This window comes from Rana temporaria, chromosome 8 (genome assembly GCF_905171775.1).
Source record: "Rana temporaria chromosome 8, aRanTem1.1, whole genome shotgun sequence".
Lineage (NCBI taxonomy): Eukaryota > Metazoa > Chordata > Amphibia > Anura > Ranidae > Rana > Rana temporaria.
Window position 1 is genome coordinate 108046230 of NC_053496.1, and position 22119 is coordinate 108068348.

The following is a 22119-nucleotide window of genomic DNA, read 5'->3' on the forward strand; positions in this document are numbered from 1 at the left end:
AGGTAAAAAACCTTCTGTGTGGATCAGTCCCCCTAGCCCCCCCTAATGCCTACCAGAGCCCCCTCTCATTCCAGCGTTGTCCACGAGAGCTGTGACTCGCACTCCTGATTGGCTTTTGGCAGCAGCAGGAGCCATTGGCTCCTGTTGCTATAAATAACAGCCAATGAGCCAATCAGGAGATGGAGCCGAGCCGTGGCTTCTTGTGTGAATGGACACACAGAGCCGCTGCTCGGGAGCGCACCAGTTTGGGTGCCCCCATAGCAAGCTGCTTGCTGTGGGGGCAATCGGCAAGAGGGAGGGGCCACGAGCATGTGCGTGGGACCCCAGAAGAGGACCATTGCACAAAGCAGGTAAGTATAACATGTTTGTTATAAAAAAAACAAGACATTAATATCACTTTAAAGTGTTACTAAGCCCACAACAGTAAAATCATTCTGTATATGCAGTAAAGCATGCTTGTTATACCCACTGTGGAACCTAAGGGGTTAATCCTCCGCATTGTATTAAAAGGCTGTTTGATCCTGCTTTTTCTGATCCTCTCCTTTTTTCACGGTCCCCAAACGCATCTCCTGATAGAACAGAGCCTTGAGGGCACTCTGCACATGGTTTGTATTGCTAGAGGTTTTATTTTTGTTGGGAGGGCACATATGATCGGCACGGGGCCAATCAGCACTAACCAGACAGAGGGTCAAGGGTCCTGCCGCCTCATGGAACAGTCAGAGTAGAATGAAAACTACAAGCTTTAATCAAATAATAATTGCATTTCCTTGTTCGGTGTACTGTGAGAGACCAGATATAGTGAATGCCGGGTCCTGGGCTTAGTAACACTTTAAGTTCTGCTTTAAAGGCCATGTAAATAACTGTTGTAAAGGGTGACCAACCGCTGAAGGATTTTGCTTCTGAAGGACCCTGCTTCTAAATTTAGAGGGTGTCTGAGCCAATAGTGGGCTCAGACTTTGTTGAATTTCATTGAAATTAGCCTCTGTTCTGGCTATGGTTGTGCTTGATAGGATTTTCCCCTGTTGCCTGTAGGTGGCGTTACCACCTCAGGCCCATGTTGGAACACAAGCAAACCATAGTGTGTTAAGTGATCCTTCTCGGCAGCAGCCCAGTGGGAGTGGTGCCCCGCTGTGCATGCCAGGAAGGGATACTTAAGGGGCAGACGCCGTTTTTCGGGGTCTTTCGCCTCGTGGCCCTCCTGGCGCGAGGCACGTGTGTGTGTGCTCTCGACCTGGGGACCACTTTGGCCTGAGGTCGCATCTCCATGAAGTAGGCCCAGTTATGCTGGCTGGGGCCTACGATTCAAAAGGGGATCTCAAGCTGTCCATCCAAGTGGGAAGGAAACGAAGGAAACCGGGGGAGGTCATGCCCTGGAGGAGACCAAGCAAAGCAAGCTAAAGTCTCAGGATAGGCCTGGTGACTTTGTTATAAAGGGATCCACTAGTTTATTTGTCTTACAGTCCGCCGGGTCGGCTTTTAAAGCTCTTTTTCTGTAAGGCTGGAAGTTCGGGACTTAAAGCGGGGGTTCACCCTGTTAAAAAAAAAAAAAAAGTTTTTTTTTATTATTCCATTACTTTCGGCATCGTAGCGCGAGCTACGGTATGCCGGTCCTAAATTTTTAATCCCCGTACTCACTGTGCTATCGTTGATTGAAGAATCCGGGGAATGGGCGTTCCTATGGTGAGAGAAGGTGATTGACGGCCGGCCCTGGCACGTCACGCTTCTCCGGAAATAGCCGAAATAGGCTTGGCTATTCACGGCGCCTGCGCATAGCCTGTGCGCAGGCGCTGTGAATAGCCGAGACCTACTCCGGCTGTCTTCGGGGAGCGTGACGTGCCAGAGCCGGCCGTCAATCATCCTCCCTCTCCATAGGCACGCCCATTCCCCGCGGGAGTCGGATTCTTCAATCAACAATAGCACAGTGAGTACGGGGATTAAAAATTTAGGACCGGCATACCGTAGCTCGCGCTACGATGCCGAAAGTAATGGAATAATGGGGTGAAGGAGGGTGAACTACCGCTTTAAATCCAGTGGCAGAGGATCCCTGACTATCCATCTTTTGTTCTCAGACGGTCTGTGGCAAAAACTGTTCCGGCTGCTAGGCCATGAGGGGTCTATCTGGGTGAGCAATACCCACTCAAGAGGGGAGTGGTGACTGACTGATTGGAACTTTTCGATATTTTTGTGCATTCTGTACCGTGAACCTGAACCTTCCCCTTCTCTCTATACTCTCCGCTTTCTTCACAAGTTTGTGCAGCAAAAATAAAACCCAACAGTTGAAGGATTTACATCTTGTCTGGACATTTCAATTTCTACAGACTTTCTTCTCTGGACAACGAACTTAGAGGTAACGTGCAAAACCCCAAATCTAAACCAGCAGCTCCTACGGGGGTAGTGCTACACTCCTGTAATGTTATAAAAACTCACCATAAACGATAACTGTCGCTGTTGTACTTCTGCGCCTAGCAACTATATTCTTAGCAACGCAGGTGTAGTTGGCTGTGTCCGAGAGCCGGGCCTGCTTAATGATGAGATTGTGGTCAATTGTTATGAGGTAATTGGTGTCTTGTGTAGGGTCAATGATGTCTTCATTTTTTAGCCATTCCACCTATTGAGTAAGGAGGGGGAAGAAAAGAGACGGACGTTTAAATGACAAATAATTAAAACGAGAACACATCACTGGCTGAAATATCAACAGCAATTAGTCATCTTTGAACTGCAGAAGCTTGGGGATTATTGCAAATGATTGAAAAGGTTAAACATGTCGCAAAGCAATCCACATTAATTTTCCATTAAGAGCAGCTTTCAATACAGAAGACAAATATGCATATATTGTGTGCAATAACCCTTAAAATAGGAAACTAATGGCTTCTCTAATTCAGTTTTAACAGTTACACACAGGGTTTGGAATCTCTTAAGCAGTTTCGGAGTTTAACATAAAAAGAGAAATACACAGCATAAGATAAGCCAGAGAGAAAGGAAGTACAGTTGAACCTCGGATTACGAGCATATTCCGTTCCAGGAGTATGCTCGTAATCCAAAGTACTCGCATATCAAAGCGAGTTTTCCCATTGAAGTCAAATGGGAACGAAAATAATTTGTTCCGCATTGACTTCAATGGGATGCAATACCGAATGCAGCCAGAGGTGGGGGGCACCAGAGAGCGCCGAAAACAGCCGAAAAGGCCCAAGGACACTTTAGCTCATTTCCTGCGCCCCCATACCTCAGGCCAAATGAGGAACTGCAGGCCAATGTTCAGCTTTTCTCGGCTCCTGCGCCCCCGTACCTCAGGCCAAATGAGGTACTGTAGGCCTATTTTCGTCTCTGCTCCGCTTCTGCGCCCCCGTACCTCAGGCCAAAGAGATACTGCAGGCCTATTTAGCTTGAATTCTGCTCCTCTTGCAAGTCAACACTCGCAAACCGAGTCAGAATTAAAAAAAAAAGGTGTTCGCAAATCAAAACGCTCTCAAACCAAGTTACTCTTAAACCTAAGTTCTACTGTAAGAGGTTCACTTAAAACTCGTACTGTAGTTATGTGATGCAAGTGGACTGAATCAGAAATCACCCTCCTGTATGACTTAGACCCCTTTCACACTGGGGCATTTTTCCGGCGCTTTAGCGCAAAAAAAAAGCGCATGTAAAGCGCCTGAAAGAAGCCTCATCTGCAATCCCAATGTGAAAGCCTGAGTGCTTTTAGAGCCCTTTCACACTGCCAGCGCCCATAAAACGCTGGTAAATTGCTGCTAAAACTAGCATCGCTTTGCCGGCGTTTTTCGAGTGCCCACAAAGCGCCACAGCCAAGGCATTTAGCAGGCGTCTTGCATTGTTTCCAATATGAAAAAAAAAGTAGTAGTTCTACTTAAGGTAATTTGAAGTCATAGACCTGTAACAAGCATGCTGTATTCTTTCAATCAATATGTGTTTGGGGGTCTGTGACTTGGACACTATTGAAGGCATCATGTCAGCCAGGAAACTAGGATAATGTAAAGAAAAGTTCAGCAATTGCAATCTCCCTTATTCTCTCATGACATCTTCTCTTTAGTCATCTTCCGTTTATAGTCCTAACACTCTGTTCCACATCCAGAGGCAATGAGAAATATCTTTTATCTTTTCCTCTTGGTATTGGGGTGGGGGGGGGGGGGCATGAAATTCTTTCTCAGGGGTGACAGCCCTTGTGCTTGGCAACTGGCAGGAGAAAGCTCTTAGCCCTGTGTAAGCTCCAAGCACAGGTTCACTTTAAAGGCAGTTTAGCAGCAAAATGTCTAATGTCTGTTTTCGCTGGAGAACATTGTGTAAACGTCTTCTGTCAAACTCTTAGTAAATGGATAGCTGTGAAAAGTATCAGTGCAATTAGATAAACTCATTAGTGGCTGCATACAAATAATTCTACTGAGCATTAAAAAAAATGGGCTAACATTGAGAATTAATTCATCAAAACTAAAGTAGCTGCTCACCTGGATGTGGCTCATTTATCTTTCTTATCTTTACTGTTATTTATCTACCAAGGCTTTGCAGGTGGCAGCTTCTGTAGGATAGCGACATTATTTCCATCATTTCTGCTTTTAAAATGGGAGTAAACTCCCCATGCATAATTGTTACCTACAGGTAAGCCTATAATAAGGCTTACCTATAGGTAGTGTAAATATCTCCTATATGTGCGCCGTTTAGAAGATATTTACTGCACATGCAGCCAGTGATGTCAGCGGCTCATGCGATCTGAAGGAACGGCCATCCGGGCGATTCCTTCAGAGTCCCATAATAGGTAGCTCATCGCGGCTCCAGCACTCACACACAGCTGGAGTCCGTGAACCCAGAAGGAAGACCGGGTGAAGATGGAAGCCTTGTCAGCGGTGACAGTGTGCCACTCAAAGGCTTTGTTTTAAGGTAGGTTTTACATAATGTGCTAGTATGCTGGCGCATTATTGCTTTACCTTGCAGGATGCAAAAAAACACAATGGCTTACTATCGCTTTAATATAACAGCAAAACTTTCCCATTTGAGAAGCAACTATTGCCAAAATTGCAGCCATTTTATTTTTATTTTTTAGCTATATTTCCTTAAATTTTATATGTTAAAAACATCCTAAATATAGGACCACCAGCAGCTTTCTTATAGACTTAGGCCCCTTTCACACGATCGCACCGTTCAGGTCCGCCTGTCAGTTTTGACAGCGGACCTGAACGGCCGCTCCATGCAGTCCTATGGAGAGTCGGATGTCAGTGGAGACATGTCCGCTGACATCCGACCTGATCCGATCCGCCAAAATCGTATGGATGGCGATACGTCCCCATCCGTCCATGGCGGATCGGATGAGGTCTGATGAAAAACGGACATGCTGTGTGTTTTCATCAGATCTCCCCATAGGAGACAGCGGCGCTGCACAAGCCCCTCCCCGCTCAGTGAGCAGAGAGGGAGTCGTCATCCGCCGGCTCAGCAGAGAGATCTCCACTTCGTAGTGACTGTGTGGAAGAGGCGTTATACGCATTCTATAATGCAAAACAAAACCCAAAGCTATATTACCTTTTGACAAGCTAGTTCCTTTTTTAGAATTGAAAAGGGTAGCAATTATAATTTACAAAACAAAATTAAGACTGCTGGGAGGTCAGCAGAGAAGAAGTTCATGAACAAAGCAAACCATTGTTATATCAGAGCGAAATAAATCTAAAAACACAATAAAACATCAAACCTCAGCAGGCGGAATGCCTTCAGGTGGACGACACTGAAGTAATACTTCTTGTTCAAGAGGTACTTCTTTACCCAACGGTTCCTGGTCGAAGTTCTTTCTCAGATCTGAATATATATAAAAATATATATATATAAATGAACTTATAAGAAATAGCACCTGCTATATAAACCAAGAGTGGAATACTTGTATATAAAAAGAGGAATATTCTATAATCAACCTGTATGAATGAGATGCCATTATATATTTAAACAATATGCAAATATTGTTTAAATATAAGCGATCAATACTATCCTTGGTTATCAGAACTCTTACATTTATAACTTCACTACTGATTTAGAGATGAATCAGCTGCAAGGCTGAACTTTGCAAATATCACCACAAGATGGCAATGTTGTCAACATAGCTGGTAACCGGCATTCAGTGATTGTGCTAGACTTAGACACACCGTTCTCCAGTAGAACTATACATGGATTAAACTTACAGGCTATTCGGACGTAGGACCGACGGCTCTTGGTGGTTCCAGCTGAGCTCCATGCCACGCACTGACACCAGAAATCCTCCAAACCAAACAGTTCTTCTACCTGCTGCCTGGACACTTCGATTTGGACCTCCCGAACCACAAGACCTGGAAGAAGATCTAGAATGTTAACACTTATGCCCCATACACACAATCCGAATATCGTACGACAGATTGTACAACTTTTTTCGCTTAATAGTCACAAGTAGAAATTAAATAGGTTACTAAAGTCACGAAAATTCTCCTACGACAGAAAAAACAAATCGGAAGTGATGTCATGGGTTGTGATGTATTTGTATTGTATTTTCGGACGACAATTATACCGACTAAACGAAAATCGTATGATCTGGCATCCTATGAGGAAAATTTTCATGCTTGTCCGATCGAATAATATCAGATGAACTGTCGTGATCGGCTCTCGAAAGTAGTGTACACACGATCCGGAAATCGTACGATTCTTCCTCGGACGATCGTTTTCGTCCGATATTCGGATCGTGTGTATGGCCCATTAAACTGCTTCCTAATGAGCAGTCAACAAAACACCGTGGGGTAGATTCAGATAGAATTTATGCCGGCGTATCCATAGATACGCCGCGTAAATTCAAATCTGCGCCAGCGTATCTACTTTCTGTATTCAGAAAGCTAGATACGCCGACATTTGCCTAAGATACGACTGGCATAAGTCTCTTACGCCGTCGTATCTTAGGGTGCATTCTCACGCTGGCCGCTAGGTGGCGCTCCCGTAGTTTTCAGCGTAGAGTATGCAAATTACCTACTTACGCCGATTCACAAACGTACGTGCGCCCGGCGGTAGTTTTTTATGTCGTTTGCGTTAAGTCGTTTTCGTCGTAACGTTGCTCCTGCTATTAGGAGGCGCAGCCAGTGTTAAGTATGGACGTCGTTCCCGCGCCGAGTTTTGCATTTTTACGTCATTTGCGCAAGTCGGTCGCGAATATGGATGGACGTAATTTACGTTGACGCCAAAACCAATGACGCCCTAGCGACGTCATTTGGAGCAATGCACGCTGGGAAATTTAGCTGGCGGCGCATGCTTATTTAAATCGGCGCGGGGTCGCGCCTGATTTAAATACTACACTCCCCCTAGCTGCGGAATTTGAATTCCGCCGGGGGATTTCCGATCCGCCGGCGCAAGTTTCGAGGTAAGTGCTTTCTGAATACTGCACTAGCCTCTCAAATTTGCGCCGGCGGATCGTAAATCAGATAGATTACGCGGATCTAAAGATCCGCTAATCTATCTGAATCTACCCCCATGTATGTGGCAATATGTCAAAAGGCAGGAAAAAACACCGATATAAAAAAATATCTACTAACTCCGTTTTAAAGGGTAATGAAAAACAATACATTTCACAAACAGCTTTCCCTAAAATAAAGAGGGTTTGGTAGAAGGTATTTATTAGGTGTCTCAAAGAAAGAGCTGCAGCCCAAAGTCATGTTTGGTGATGTCAGATGGAACAAAAAGGGAAGAATCTACTTAGTGGGGACACAGATTGCATTTAACCACCCGACAGAGGTTCTAACCCTTCCTCACACTATCCAAGTTATTTTGATAGTCCTTTAACATTTAGGATACATTCACACTAGACTGCGCTGTAAAATGCAGCATTTTACATTCAAGCTAGCGCAGTGTCAGCTCTGGCAGAGAGAAGTGTGATGCGTGTTTCAGCTTGTTTTCTTTTCTCAACTTTATCTGAAGTGTCACACGGTGACACTTCATTCGTGTCACTGCACAGGAGTACAGTATGTTATTCTGTTGTGCGGTGATATGGTGCCATCTACTGCGACGCGGAAAAATAAAGACATGTTGGTTTAGACTGGTTTTCTACTTTCAAGAAATGAAAAGAAAAAAAACTCAACATGCTCCCTGCTGCTGGCTGATGGGGGTTCTCCCTGTACATAACCGGAAAGCCTCACTACTGCGCAGCTCCGATACCAAAGCCTTCATCTGCCTGGCTTTCTCCAGCACAATGCAGCCCTGATTTCCAAGGCTGGATTGCCAAGGTGGTAGCTTCAGAAAAGGTGAGCAGTAAGGATGAACTCTGGCGTGTTCGCAAAGACCACGTGCAGTGCCCTCCAGGAAGTCGGCACTGCGCTAATTACAGGCAGTGAGACATTGGGGTTGATTTACTAAAGGCAAATGGACTGTGCACTTTTGAAAGTGCAGTTGCACGCTGCAAGGGTTGTTGCTTAGCTTCGTAAATGATGGAGAGAGCTCTGCTGACTTCCATCATCCAATCACGTGCAAGGAAAATTGCAAAAACAGCATTTTTTCTGACACGTGATTGGATGATGGAAGTCAGCAGAGCTCTCTCCATCATTTACTAAGCTCTGGAGCAACTGCCCTTGCAGAGTGCAACTGCACTTTCAAAAGTGCACAGTCCATTTGCCTTTAGTAAATCAACCCCATTGTCTCGATGCACGGCTCCAGAGATTGGGAAATGTCTCACTGCCTGTGATTAGCGCCTCCACCGATCAGCAGCGGTAGGTAGGTGTAGGTCAATATAATTTCTCCATTTTGTCTCAAAGTGGAAACGTTTTTGAAATCTAGGTTTTTGTCAGATGTAATTATGGGGTCTAAATTATTATATGTATAGTTTTGTCTAAAAGTTGAATTAAAGTAGTTGTAAACCCTTTACAACCACTTTAGCCTACAGGTAAGCCTAGATTAAGGCTTACCTGTAGGTGTTTGCACGGTCTAGGAGATATTTGAAAATCGCGATTTCCCCTGCGCATGCGCCGGAGTTAGAAAGGGCATGCTGTACTGTATCTCTCTCTCATCTCGGGACATGCCGTTAAAGGCGGCTCCCACACGCATGTGCAGGAGCGACGTCACGCGACTCCAGCCAATCTCAGTGCCGGAGTTCGTGGCCCCGGAAGGAAGAGGGGTGAAGAATGGCTGCTCGCTACTAGCGAGGAAGACGGGGACATCGCAGGCTTCTCCTGCAGGTAAGTGTCACATAATGGGCTACTATGCGATGCATAGTAGCCAATTATACTTTACCTTTTCAGGGAAACAAAGAGGAAGTAACACCCATCAGGGTTTACTTCCTCTTTAACATGTTGAGGAGGGAAAGTGGGAGGAACCAACTTTAAGTGGTGAACATTTTAGTTACAGGTGACTTTTTGGATAGAAACAAAACTCGCTAGACATAGCAGTCACAAGTGGGACTATATATCATACCACCAGTTAGCAGTGCCTTAGCATTTGGCACCTTTTTTTTCTTTACAACTGCATGTTTTACTAAACGTTTAGCCACATTAATTGAAGCCATGCACAAATATTCCCTTGAAAGATGTAGATACCTTGGAGACTTGTTTCCTGACATGGACTTTTGTTGCTGTGGATGTTCCAGTTAATCCCAGTGCATGTTTGTTAGATTATATTAACTCTTTGCTTGTTTCATTTAGACAACAATTCTGCTTTTTTTCCCTTTTCAAAGGCAGCGTACAATAACAGAAGTACATTTATATCAAGGTAAAGTTACAGCAATTTGGTAGACGAATGAATGTCACAGATTGGACCTCATGTCCCCCCCCATATTTTTTGTATTAGTAAAATCTGGTATTCTTTTTTGACCAACATCAATAGGAAAATAGACTGCATGGATAGGCCACTGGACGGAGCTGATGATCTCAAAGTGGATGTAAACCCAAAATATATATATTTGTTTTATGTCAGAATGTACAGTATAAGATTTCCTGTCATCTGTGCCCAGTCTTGCCACACAGAGTGAATCCAGCTCTGAGCGATTCTCTTTCATTGTTCAGTGAAATAAAACAGACTTACAGAGAAAAACCTTAGTCCGTTCCGCCCCCTTGCTGTGAGTGACAGGTTATTAACATATCTCATGCACAAGCCTGGAGACAGGCATTATTTTTTAATTCCCACCCTTACTCCTTTTCTGAAGTCATGTGGTTACTTTTCTGGATTTTGACTGGATGTTAGTGATCATAGCAGAATTTAGTGTAAGGAATACTTTGGAAAAAATGCATGTTGACAAGGGGAGTGTAGAGGAGGGCGGGGAGTCTACTGACATCACGACTCCACCCACAGAGCTCCAGACAACAGACCCACCCACAGAATCTGCAGTTTTTATAACAGACAGAGGGGAAACATTTGACAGGTAAGGATACATGCAGGAGGCATCTATATCCCTATAGATCAGCACTATGGCAGGAGTTTATAAAGGATGAGAGTGGCTTTACATCCATTTTAAGAATTCATCTAGTACAGAAAATATTGGGGGAAATTAATTTGCAAAGGTGTGAAATTCGTCCAATTAATGTTTTCATAGATAGACCCCCTATGAGTGTGACAGAGCTTGAATCATTGTGAATATATTTGTTGCTGTACTGAGGCTGAAGAATGTACCTTATGAGGTTGTGACCAACTTTTAAAGCAGGCGAGTAGGGGCATGGGCATTTTAGGGAGTACAAAGGGGGTCAGGCAGCTAAAGGGCCTGGACTTGCAGTAAAAAGGAATGTTCGGCTAACAATTCAGTTTTTTAGCTGCTATTTAGAATGTTTACTTGGGAAAACAGAACATACTCACCAGTTAGATCATCCACCCTCTCCTTAGTAATGTGATCGTTCTGATTGACCCACTCCCCGTTGCATTTAAAGTAGATCTGTATGGCTGGGTTAGCTTTGCACACAAGCTCTACTGGCTTGTTTTTTACTATGTAGGCATCTTCTGGTTCCAAGAGGAAATGCGGTAGCGATTCTGCTGGAGCTGAAGGGAAGGAGTCCGGTAGAACATCACTGTACTCCACTCCTGCAAAGGAAAGAAACCACAGGTAAGAACAAAATACGAAAATGTCAAGATTTATCATTACTATCACAAACTACTAGCAAATTCTATTAATGGTTGTCACCGGTTTACTTAGGCCCCATTCACACCTGAGCATAGCGTTTTCGTGCAGAAAGTGGCGCAAATTTTGCGACTTTTTTTTTACTGCGTTTTTGCCGCGATTTTGTACAGGTCAAAAGGTTACCAATGTAAAAAGCAGAAAAACGTACAAATCTGCCTAAAAAAAAGTCCCAGAACTTGTTTGAGCTTCAGGCGTTTTAGAGCTTCTGGCTTCAGGCGTTTTGAAGTGGAGATGTGAACCATCTCCATAGAGAATAATAGATTTTTTTCCCCTCCAGCGTTTTGTAGCTTCAGGCTTCAAGCTACAAAACGCTCAGGTGTGAATGGGGTCTTGACATTCAGACGATCAGAATTTCCGACAAGAACTTTTCCCATCTGAAAATTTGAGAACCAGCTCTCAAATTTTCCTTGGCGGAAATTCCGACAGAAAAATTCCGATGGAGCCTAAACACGGTCGGAATTTCCGACCAAAAGCTCACATCAGACTTTTCTTTTCGGAATTTCAGATATTGTGTACGCGGCATAACTCCATCAAAACCACCATAATTATGGATGAGGATTCTCTTCAATATTTGTGACCACGGAGGTTCCCAATTCTGTGCCTATCACTGAACAAGACCATATCCTAATCATTCACTGCAAAAAGCTTTTAATATCCCCAGTTAGAGCATTTTCATACAATGGCCAGCCAATACTCAAGGTTTAATAAAAGAAAAACAACAGAAATAAGCCAAAGCAACCAGAAAACGACTTACAAAAGTTTTTTCAAAACCATCTATAGATTTGAGTTCATCAGATGACAATCTCATGTTTAAGGGTGGCCCAAGACCTAGCCAAATGACCACTATCTGGAATTCTCACAGACCTGAAATATCAGCTCTATAGAACTTTATGCAGTGGTCTGGCCTGACGGCAAAGGTGTCATGTCCACATGGCTGACCACTATTTTTGAAGCCTAGAGGGGAGGATTCCTCCATTTACATCAAATGTGTAAATGGCGGAATTGGGCGTGTTTTTTTGTTCAACTCGCTGGTTGAATAAAAAAAAACTGAGCCATGTATAGCCAGCTTTACAGTCCTGGCTCTAGACAAGTTTTCTGAGCAGGTTGATTGCTCTCTGACCTCAGCCACTGATTAAAATGCCATAAGGTGCTCAAGCACCTCCACAGTGGATCACCTTTTAGAGGGGTGAACTTGTGTCAGTGTGAATGATCCCTAAACGGCATAAAGGTATGCAGAGAATACTACAATACCAAAATGTCAACAATTTACATTAAAATTGTTTGTTTTTGAGGTGTAAGCATACTTTTGCAAATATATGTAAAAACCATGCTGTTTTGTCAGGGCCCCTTTGTGAAGTGTGGTCCCTAACTCTATTCTGATAGAGGACTCCCAACTTAGGACATATATAGCAATTATTAAATTGAGGATAGGTATGCCTGGAGGTAGGAGGTAGCCCATTTTTTCTTAAAGCTGAACTCCGGAGAAAACAAAAATCCTCCCTTGCAGTGGGGCTGTTCTTGAATGGCAAGGGTTAATGCTTAATTCTAAGGTACCGCAGGCTCTTTTCCCATATGTTCTGGAGGTCCCAAGTTCTATGATGTCATCAAGTACAATGCAGGACCCATAGCTGTGCACTGGCGATGAGGACAACAGGTGGTGGAATTCCCCCAGAGTGTAGGGGGGAAGAAAATATTGCGGGGGGAAAAGGGGAATTGGGTAAACATAACTGCCTTTTCTGGTACCCTAGACCTAAATGAGCATCTAATCCTGGAAGGTGGGGATTTTTTTTCTTTCCCTAGGATATAGCCTTTAAAAGAAGCAGACCCAAATAATGCCAGTGCAGCTCATTGGCATCTGAAGATTTCCAGAGTGTCTCTGCACCAAATCCAGCAAGTAAAACAAACATTCTAAAGTTTATAATAAACTGATTAAAAAAAAATTGTGGAATTTTAAATCAAATAAACCTACATATTCACCTAGGTCGATTAGATGTTGCATGTGTTCCCAGCTGGCTCTACACCAAGGACTGAGCAATGAAAGACCACTGACTGCTCAGTTTTCGGGTCTGCTCTGAGTACAGAGTGGTGACTAAGTCACTGCTCTCTGCTCTGCCCCTCCAGTGCTCGCTGGAACACCAAACTGAGCATGGGGCAGGAAGCAGCTAGCTCAGGCTTTCAACTGCAAAATTGTCGGACTCCCTGCAGAGCATGGACCGGCTCTGATGTCAGCTGACAGCGGGCTAATCTGAATCTGGGTAATAGGAGTGCAGAAGTAAGTACCCACAGGAGAAGTATGGCCAAAAGAGCTTTGTCCATACTTCTCCTTTAAAGCCTCGTACACACGCCTCCCTAGCAGTTTTCCCATCAGAAAAACAGACGGGAATCCCGATGGGAAAATAGAGAAACCCTGCTCTCTATTTTCACATTGGGCTTCCCGGGCAGAGTGTTTCCTGCCGAGAAAACCGGTCGTCTGTATGCTGTGAAAAACCGTGCATGCTCGATAACACTTAGACGCATGCGTGGTAGCATACAAGGTTAGTGTGGGGTGTAGCAAGGTGGCGGTGACGGCATCGAATGTGACGAGACACCGGCTCGTCGTAGTCAATGACGTCACCGCGTTCTTGTAATTCAAAAGAACGACGGTTCTTTTGAGTGCCAGTTTGTATACACGGCTTTGCAAGGCAAGCTCGACAGGAATCCCGTCAGGAAAACCAACCTTTTTTTTTTCCTAACGGGATTCCCGGCCGTGTGTACAGGGCTTTGCTATGTTGCCATTTTCTATTTACATTTAATCGCACCTCATTACCCTCAACCCCTTACAAAATTATTTGATTGCATTTCAGTTCATGTTTGGTCACTCAGTGCAAAAAAAAAATATAGTAATAAAATGAAATCAGTTCCACTAAAAATACAGTTCAAATAAAACATAGATCTCATAAATAAAGGATATTTTTCTTTTTGTTTCATTGAGGGAGAAAATTGAGGCATCATTAGACCATCTAAATCACATAAAATGGAAAATAATAATGGTACTTGAGCATTGTTTGTTCCTGTTTACAATGAACAGGGAAAAAAAAGGAAAATTTTTACTTTAAAGAATCAAAAAGGATGAGAGCGGAGACGCTTGCTGGCTCGTTTAAAATCCATTTAGGGAAAACTGACTTTTCATTTCCAGTTTTTACACGGCACTAAGAGAAAGCGGCAGGACATTTGTCATAATCCATTAACTGCTCTTTTGGAAATCATGAATTAAACTCCAGGCTAATTTCTTCATCTATCTATGTCTTTCTTTCACTTGCTGTCACCATATCACCCTACCATTGACTGCCAGAGAATATTCAACCTGACTTCATTTTAAGACTGTAATTTTCCCAGCAGCCTCTCAATTGTACGCAATCCTAAAGTAACAAGGGAGTGCAGAGTATCCCACTGTCCCTGACATGTACGTGGGCGAGTTTGGAATAGAAGGTTACCCACAGCGGGACATTTTAATCAAAGGTAGGTACAACACAGGTACCCATTTCTGAAACTTTAAATTACAAATGTGCCAAGATTTTCTCAATACCTGGCAATAAAATTGTAACAATTTAATTACTTCACTCTGTAAACTGTGATTATAAAAAATTCTGGTTTCAAAACTGACTCTATTCTTTTCAAAGTTACAGACTAAATTAGAAGCCATTATACAAATTAAAGTAATACTATTTTCAAGATTTAAAGTCAAACTCCAGTGAATTTTTATTTTTTATATAGTAATAGTTATTGAAATTAAATTCTAACGTTTATCCAGTTTTCCCATCACAGAGTCAACTGCAATATGCACTCTGCTGGGGCAAGGGGTAGGAAGACCCACAAAAGGCATTTCTGCTGGAAAGAATGTCAAAATTCAATGATATAGTTTACGATTGTGTATATTCTCAATGTCATTCGCCCAAAGGAGCCTACAGATATCTAGAGATGTAGACCAGAGACACAGGAATTCCTGGCCAGGATGCAGCACTGGCATTAAGAGCAGGCGATTGAGAAGTGTTAAAAAGGCCCCTCATATTTCTATGCACAAGATACAATAGACAGCACATAGTGCGTTAGCGGCACGTCAAAATTTGAAGCCTTTCAACGCCTCCTATTCAAGTCTACGTTAATGTTTTGCAAATGCTCTGGCATGCAGTTGCACGGCATTGGGATTAGTTCCTTTACTGTAATGGAATAGGCATTTGTGGAGCAGTTTTAACGCTCATCAAATTCTTCAAAACTGCGTTTAGGGAGCATTTTTAACTCTTCATTAATGCTTGTAAAACGCCTGTCTAATGCCCATACTAAAGCTCATTGGGTTTACACATATGCAAATTGGAAGTGGGTTTCCTTGCATCTAATTCACACAGGCAAGTGTGTCCAGCTCACAATGGAACTGGTTTACACATGTCCGGATCGGCGCAGTCCAGACTAAAAAGGGTCCTGTGCGTGCTTGGGTTCGATTCAGGTGCAAATTCAGGCACAAATTTGGACCAGATTTCCACCTAAAACAGACACTCACCAGCCCCCAGGCACGAACCAGGCCTAAAACTTGTTGTTCGGGGGTCTCTTTTTAGCGTACAGAACTTTCTTGAAGTCTTCCACTTTTTTTTGCCAAGTCAGGCACCTCGTACATCTGAGCCATGCATATTTCTACTACATTCCCTAGGGCAGGGGTCTCCAAACTTTTCAAACAAAGGGCCACTTTATTGCCCTTCAGACTTTAGGAGGGCCGAATTGGGGCCAGCAAGGGAAGAAAAAGTCACAGGCCCGGCATCAGTGAGAACATATATGGCCTCAGGGTTGGTGGTCAATAGGAAGAGGAGTATTCCCCCTATTAGTAGGAGGAATAGTATCCCATCATTGGTAGCAGTGGATAATATAGTGCCCCATTGTTGGTGTCAATGGGAGGAATAGTGCCTCATGTCAGTGGGAGGAATAGTGCCTCATGTCAGTGGGAGGAATTGTGCCCCAAGGGCCGGATAAAGGCTAGCAAAGGGCCACATCTGGCCCTCGGGCTGCAGTTTGGAGACCTCTGCCCTAGGGCAAACCCCAACAAGAACTGAAACATGTTGCTCCTTCACCCTGCACAAGCTTCCCCAGCAATTTTTTTTCTTTCTTTTGGACAGAACAGGAAGGGGTTAGGACCACTGATGAGTTTTTACTGCTGTCTGTGAATACATTCGGAAGATCTAAGCTTTCTCCCTGTCCACATGACACTAGGTCAAGGAGCCTGGATAATTTGGTTGACAAGGATTAAGCTCAAGGATAGCCAATAAAAGGAATTAGTCCAGTCACTAGCTTTGTTTACCATTTCTTTGTCCATTTTATTAAAAATGAAAACTCTCTATACATCAGGGTGTCTCCTGTAGTTTTTTTTTCAGCATCACACCAAACAGGAACCCTTTCAGCCTCCTGGCTGTCTAGGTATATTCATGCTATGTGTCTGGTTCCATGCCAAACAAAACTCAGACGTCGGCCTGGTCAATACACAGGCAAACGTACCTCTACTGTGTGTACACACTTGTTGCTTCCTTGTAACCAGAAATACTCCTGGGGGAGGGAAGCCTTGAACAGTAGTCAGTACCCATACTAACCCAAATAGCATGGATTACTTGCCACAAATTTGTGACCGTGTTGAATTGTAAGTCTGTAAACTTGCTGCACATTTTCACTGACAAGTTGTACACTTGCAGAGCACTTTAAGTTGACACTTTTCCAATTTGTAGAAAATTTGACTGGCAAGTCTCTAGCAAGAGCAAAGTTGCAGTTTTGAGTCTACAGCAAGATCTCTGCAAGTCTTCAGCATTAAAATTCAGCCACAGTGACCCCTGTGGCGGGATGACTATTGCACAACATAACTGACCCAGAATTTGCAAAATACTTGCTGAATGTTTGCAAAGCAAATTGATCTGGAGTCATGCAATGCAGACTTGCTGTAATTGTGCAACAAACTTGTGAAGCCTGGCAAGTCTAACAATAGCTTAGCAAGTCATTTTCAAACTTGCAGCACTATTGCTTGCTATCTGGGAAAAGGGCCCTGCACATCAGCACCACCAGAATTATTGGTTGTGGGCAAAATGTGGATACAAAGTAGGAGGGCTTCATCCCACCCAACACTCTACAACGTCTCCAGGCTCCAGGACCCAATCCAAGATTTACTAATCCTGGAGAAATAGGACAATCCTATCTCCTCTATATAAGACAAGCACCTCAGTCTGCCTAGGTAAGAATTCTCTGTGCCAACTAACCCTTCCCAAACCACAAGGAGCAGCACTGTTATGACAGACATTTTTTAAAAACCTGATAAAAATATGAACCAAAAACAAAAACAGATTCCTGCCCCATTGTTTAGCTTGGATTTACCACTGATGCCCAATGTTGTCATCCAAAATGAGAAATCTACTGCTACCAGTATCTGTGGTTCTCCTATTTAGCCTAAAGGAATACACTGAGAATAAACAGTTGTTAGCCAATGGACATTTAAGTATGTTTTTCCCTCGCATACACAGTTAATTTGTTTCCCTGATTTAAGTACCCAGGGACTTCTAAACAGATGGTAGCAATGCATATGAAAACCTATTTAGGCCCGGTGAAGGGGCTGCATTGCCTTTGAGACACTGTGGGGTTTATTTAAACACTGCTTTTGTAGTCACAATGCAAAACACTGTCAAAACTATTAGATTGTAATTGTAGGTCTTTAATTAGCACTAATGAAAATGGCATACACTCCAGTAAGTTAATGGATAAATCAATAGAGACAGATATGTATAGATATCATTTTTCATTTTAAGAACCATCAGCGAGGCTAAGTACTTTAAAGTAAACTTGTTGCATGAAAAAAAAAAAGTATTGAAGCTGACCAAATGCAAGAGCCGTCTGTACATACATTTATCTTCCTGCCTGCCCCCGAAGTCCCATAACGCATGGCACGCAATATGCCACTGCTGATTTCCAGCTAAGAAATAGAATTACCGGCCCACCCTGTCTGCAGTGCTGGATGGCAAGGCTGACTGCAAATGTTTTAAAGAATATAGGGGAGGACGTGCCATCTGCAAAGGAGACCTTTAGTTTTGAGGCTCTCTGAGTGTTCATGCAGACTAAAGGCTCATACACACGGTTAGACATCCAACAAAATTTCCCTTGGATTTTTTTCCTAATTGATTTGTCCGGCCACACCCATAGCATACACACAGTCAGACTTTTCTGCAAACTTTTCTCAAACTTTCCTAACATCATGTGTTTTTTTTGCTCTTTTCTGCTCTTTACTGCCACCCTTTGGTTAACTTCCGCTGTTTGTTGCTTTTAACATTGGTTCTGAGAATGCGTATTTGCACTTTGTCCAAAAGTTGGTTGGATTGCTGTACACACGGTCAGACAAGGAACCATCGGACTTTTGTTGCCGAAAAGTTGGTCCGTTTGCAGACCCAACTTTTTGTCGGATGAAACCCGAAAAAGTTGGTCCGATGGAGCGTACACACGGTCGGACAAATTCGAAAAGTTGCAGATTTTGAAGTTGGTTGGCCAAAAGTCCGACCGTGTGTATGGGGCTTTAGGTAAGTTCAGGTACTTCTTTGCGCCTGCTTTTAAGTTTTGATTTCAGCTTTTATGTGACAGGCTTGCTTTAAATGTAAGCTTTAGTTTTACCCATGTAAATCCAAAGCGCAATGTTAAAACAGTCCTGTCATTACAACAGTTAGTCGTGGTGGTGTTTTAAACAGTGCTCAGCAATGATTATTTGAATAGCTCTAAAATGGCTCATGCTCATAGCCACAAGGGGGTACAGCAAGCATGAGCATTCAGAACCCCCCGAAAATTACCCCGGGAACCACAGCTGCTACAGACAGCCGTCCATAGACAGCAATTACATGATGTGGCTCTATGCACCAGTGGCTCTTGCCTCATACAAATACAGTCTGTGTTTAGGGCATACAATTCTTTTTTATGGAAATACCACCACATGCCCATGTACAGCTACATCTTGTAATTGCTGTCTATGTATGCAAGTTGTATGTAGCAGCTGCGGGTCCTGGAGAAGTTTTTACGGCGGTTCTAGATGCTCATACACACTGTACGGCCCCTTGAGTTCATGTGCATGAACCCTTATGTTATAACATTGTTGACACTGTATGCATGACTTTATTGGTTAAAAAGTGATGCCCCCCACCTAAAGTTTTGCCCAAACCTTAAGATGGGGTTCATTCTCTGGAATGTCTGCTTGTGTGCTGCAAGCAGGTCTCATAAGATGTAATAAGACTAAGGCAGGCCATAGATGTTGCAATTTTCTTCAGCTTGATTCCCCATTAACACACTCAGTGTTGATGGGGGAAACCCTCCCGCAGGGCTGTTTTGTTCTCAACCCCCATCGTAAACAAGTTTGTTACATGTATTTCAATGTATTTCCAATAGCTCCCTGCTATAGCAAGTAAAAAAAATACAATTTGGAACAGTGTTTCTCCAAAGTGAGTAGTTCTCTTCCCTGTCTGGTTCCTATGACAACTCCAGATTTTTTAATTTCCCCTCACTTTTTTATTACCCAATGGCCATCAGGACAAGTAGTGAAGGTTAGGACGGCCATATGCAATTCAAACCATTAATAGGCAGGCTGGAGGGCTGTGTTGATGGGGAAATCGTGCAAATTTGCACCATGTATGGCCGGCCTAAATCTATCCAGCGGGCTAAGACAGCAATAAAAAACAAATAGAAGGTCTAACCCTTCTTTATTATATTCACTAAAAAGAGCGTTTTGACTTTACAAACACTTCCACATGTAAGAATATGGTTTTAACACAATGTCATTCATTTGTATATTTACAAGCAAGCTGGCAACATCCAAAATTTGCATACATTGAAGCTAAGGTACAAAAGGGCATTGCTGCCCACCCAACAGAAAAATGCCTTCTAGAAGAGATGCGCAATGCAAAGCTTTGTCCCATTAAAAAATACCACTTGAATCAGTATATACCACCTGTTTTTATCAGAGACTGTACCTTTCTCATTACAGATCAGTAGTAGGTATCAAAATTAGTACACATCGGCTGCCTGAACCAGGTCATAGCGAAGTTTTGATGTGGGCATGGTGAGGGCTTATAATGCATTGAGCATGCCAGTGTTTGTTCTAAGCCCTCCTTAGCCCTGGACCATATGAACACTGAGTGGGCTAGTATGGCAGTAGTCCCGCCACTGATGGATTGTTGGCAACTGGCAGAGCTGAACTTGAATGCACTCATCGCCTGGCTGTCCACAGCCCAACAGATTAATTAGGGCTGGCAGCAAGGAGACGCTGTCCAGAGTGCAAACAGGATAACTTGAAGAGGGACTCAATATCACACTGGATAAAAAGACAAAACACAAATCTGCGCTCCTTGTGACATTAAAGTAGGAGGCTCATCAAACTCTAGATAAAACAGTTCTCTTTCTGGTACCTCGCTGAAAAACAAGCACAGATCCCATAGTAAAACAGCTCTTGCAGGGTCATCAAGCACAGTGTGTTTTATCTATTTTTTTCTTTCTATTTTACTTTAATTAATTCCATCTGTTGGGAGAACTTGAGAGTCACAAGAATGCAAATTTATGAAATCATCTTTATAATAAAGTCAGGCAAAAAACTGCTTATCTGCACTTGAAAAGATCTCAGGCAATAAATTTGCTTAGAGGACGCTCGACAGGAAAAACAATGCCTTTACTCTGAATAAAATCCAAACTGGCAATGATTCTGTCCCGTTCCACTTCAAGTATAAATCATTTTTATCCTTTTATTTACCATGTTTTGGGGCCAAGCTAAATCTATTCCTAAGCATTTACTATTTTGAAGATATGCCATAAAAGTGGAGGATAAGAGAAATCCTGTTGAAAACAAGTGCCAATCTGTTAAGAAATATTGACAGATAGAATTTGCTGGTTATTGGGGCGTAACATTACCATTGAAATTATTGTAGTAGTTAGCACTACTGCCTTATATTGGAATACATGAGTGCTGGATACCATTAGTTATTATTGGCCAACCACATGTGAAGCCTCATACACACGACCGAGGAACTCGACGGGCGAAACACATCGTTTTCCTCGTCGAGTTCCTTGTTAGGCTGTCGAGGAACTCGACAAGGCAAGTTTCTCCATTCCCGTCGAGAAAATAGAGAACTTGCTCTCTTTTTGGCTCGTCGAGTTTCTCAACAGTTTCCTCAACGAAAATGTACACACGACCGGTTTCCTCGGCAAAAAAATATCTCCCAGCAAGTTTCTTGCTGGTTTTTGCCGAGAAACACAGTCGTGTGTACGAGGCTTATGTCTATACTGAGCCACAGAGGTGTTCACAATTTCATGGAAGTAGCTCAGAGGAGTACTTTAACATGGTCATAAGTGTGCTTTCTTAAGGCACTTTTTAGGGTCTAGTATGCAAGGTCTTAAACCTCAAACCCATCAACTTCTGTACTGCATAGTACACACAACAATCTTGTTAGTTTCATTTCAAATCCATTGTGGTGGTATATAGAGCCAAAAAGATTAGAATTGTGTCAATGTCCCAATATTTATGGACCTGTCTGTATTTCAGTGATAAGGAGATGTTCTAATTAAAAAAAATAACATTTATAAAAAAGAAAAATAGGTGCCAATGTTAGCTATGCAATCTGTCTACTGTGATTTGTCCTACCTGCAATCACACTGCAGTACAAGAGGCCAACATAGGATATGCCTAAAGTACACCAATACAACTGGAAGCATACAATAAGATAATGAGACCATTAGTCTAAAAAAGGAAATCTGTATGCTAAATGGGGCCCCACCACTTCCTAAAATGTTTCAGCGTTCTGCAGAAAATGATTCCCTCAACACTGCCTCGCTTTAGGAACTTGATAAATAAGCCCTGCTGTCTACAGAAATGAGCCATTTTTCATCCCCCGCTCTTTATAAATAAAAATAAGCAGTGAAAAATCGACCTCCCTGAATTACACCTAACTTTGCTTGGCAATAAAGAACTGTTTAGATAAAATAGTGTGAGAGTTGCTATTTTTTCA

At 42.9% G+C, this 22119-nt stretch overlaps 1 protein-coding gene across 2 annotated transcripts in view; it reads right to left on the reverse strand.

Annotated features, from left to right (window-relative positions):
- Window positions 1–22119, reverse strand: part of UNC5B (unc-5 netrin receptor B) — a 230559-nt gene that overhangs the window by 35182 nt on the left and 173258 nt on the right. For both annotated transcript variants that reach the window (XM_040320490.1, XM_040320488.1), the window contains exons 2-5: window positions 10774–10995; window positions 6168–6311; window positions 5687–5790; window positions 2428–2608 (exon numbers count right to left, since the gene is read on the reverse strand). In XM_040320490.1, the coding sequence (XP_040176424.1) occupies window positions 2428–2608; window positions 5687–5790; window positions 6168–6311; window positions 10774–10995 (651 nt within the window). The remainder of the gene's footprint in view (window positions 1–2427; window positions 2609–5686; window positions 5791–6167; window positions 6312–10773; window positions 10996–22119) is intronic.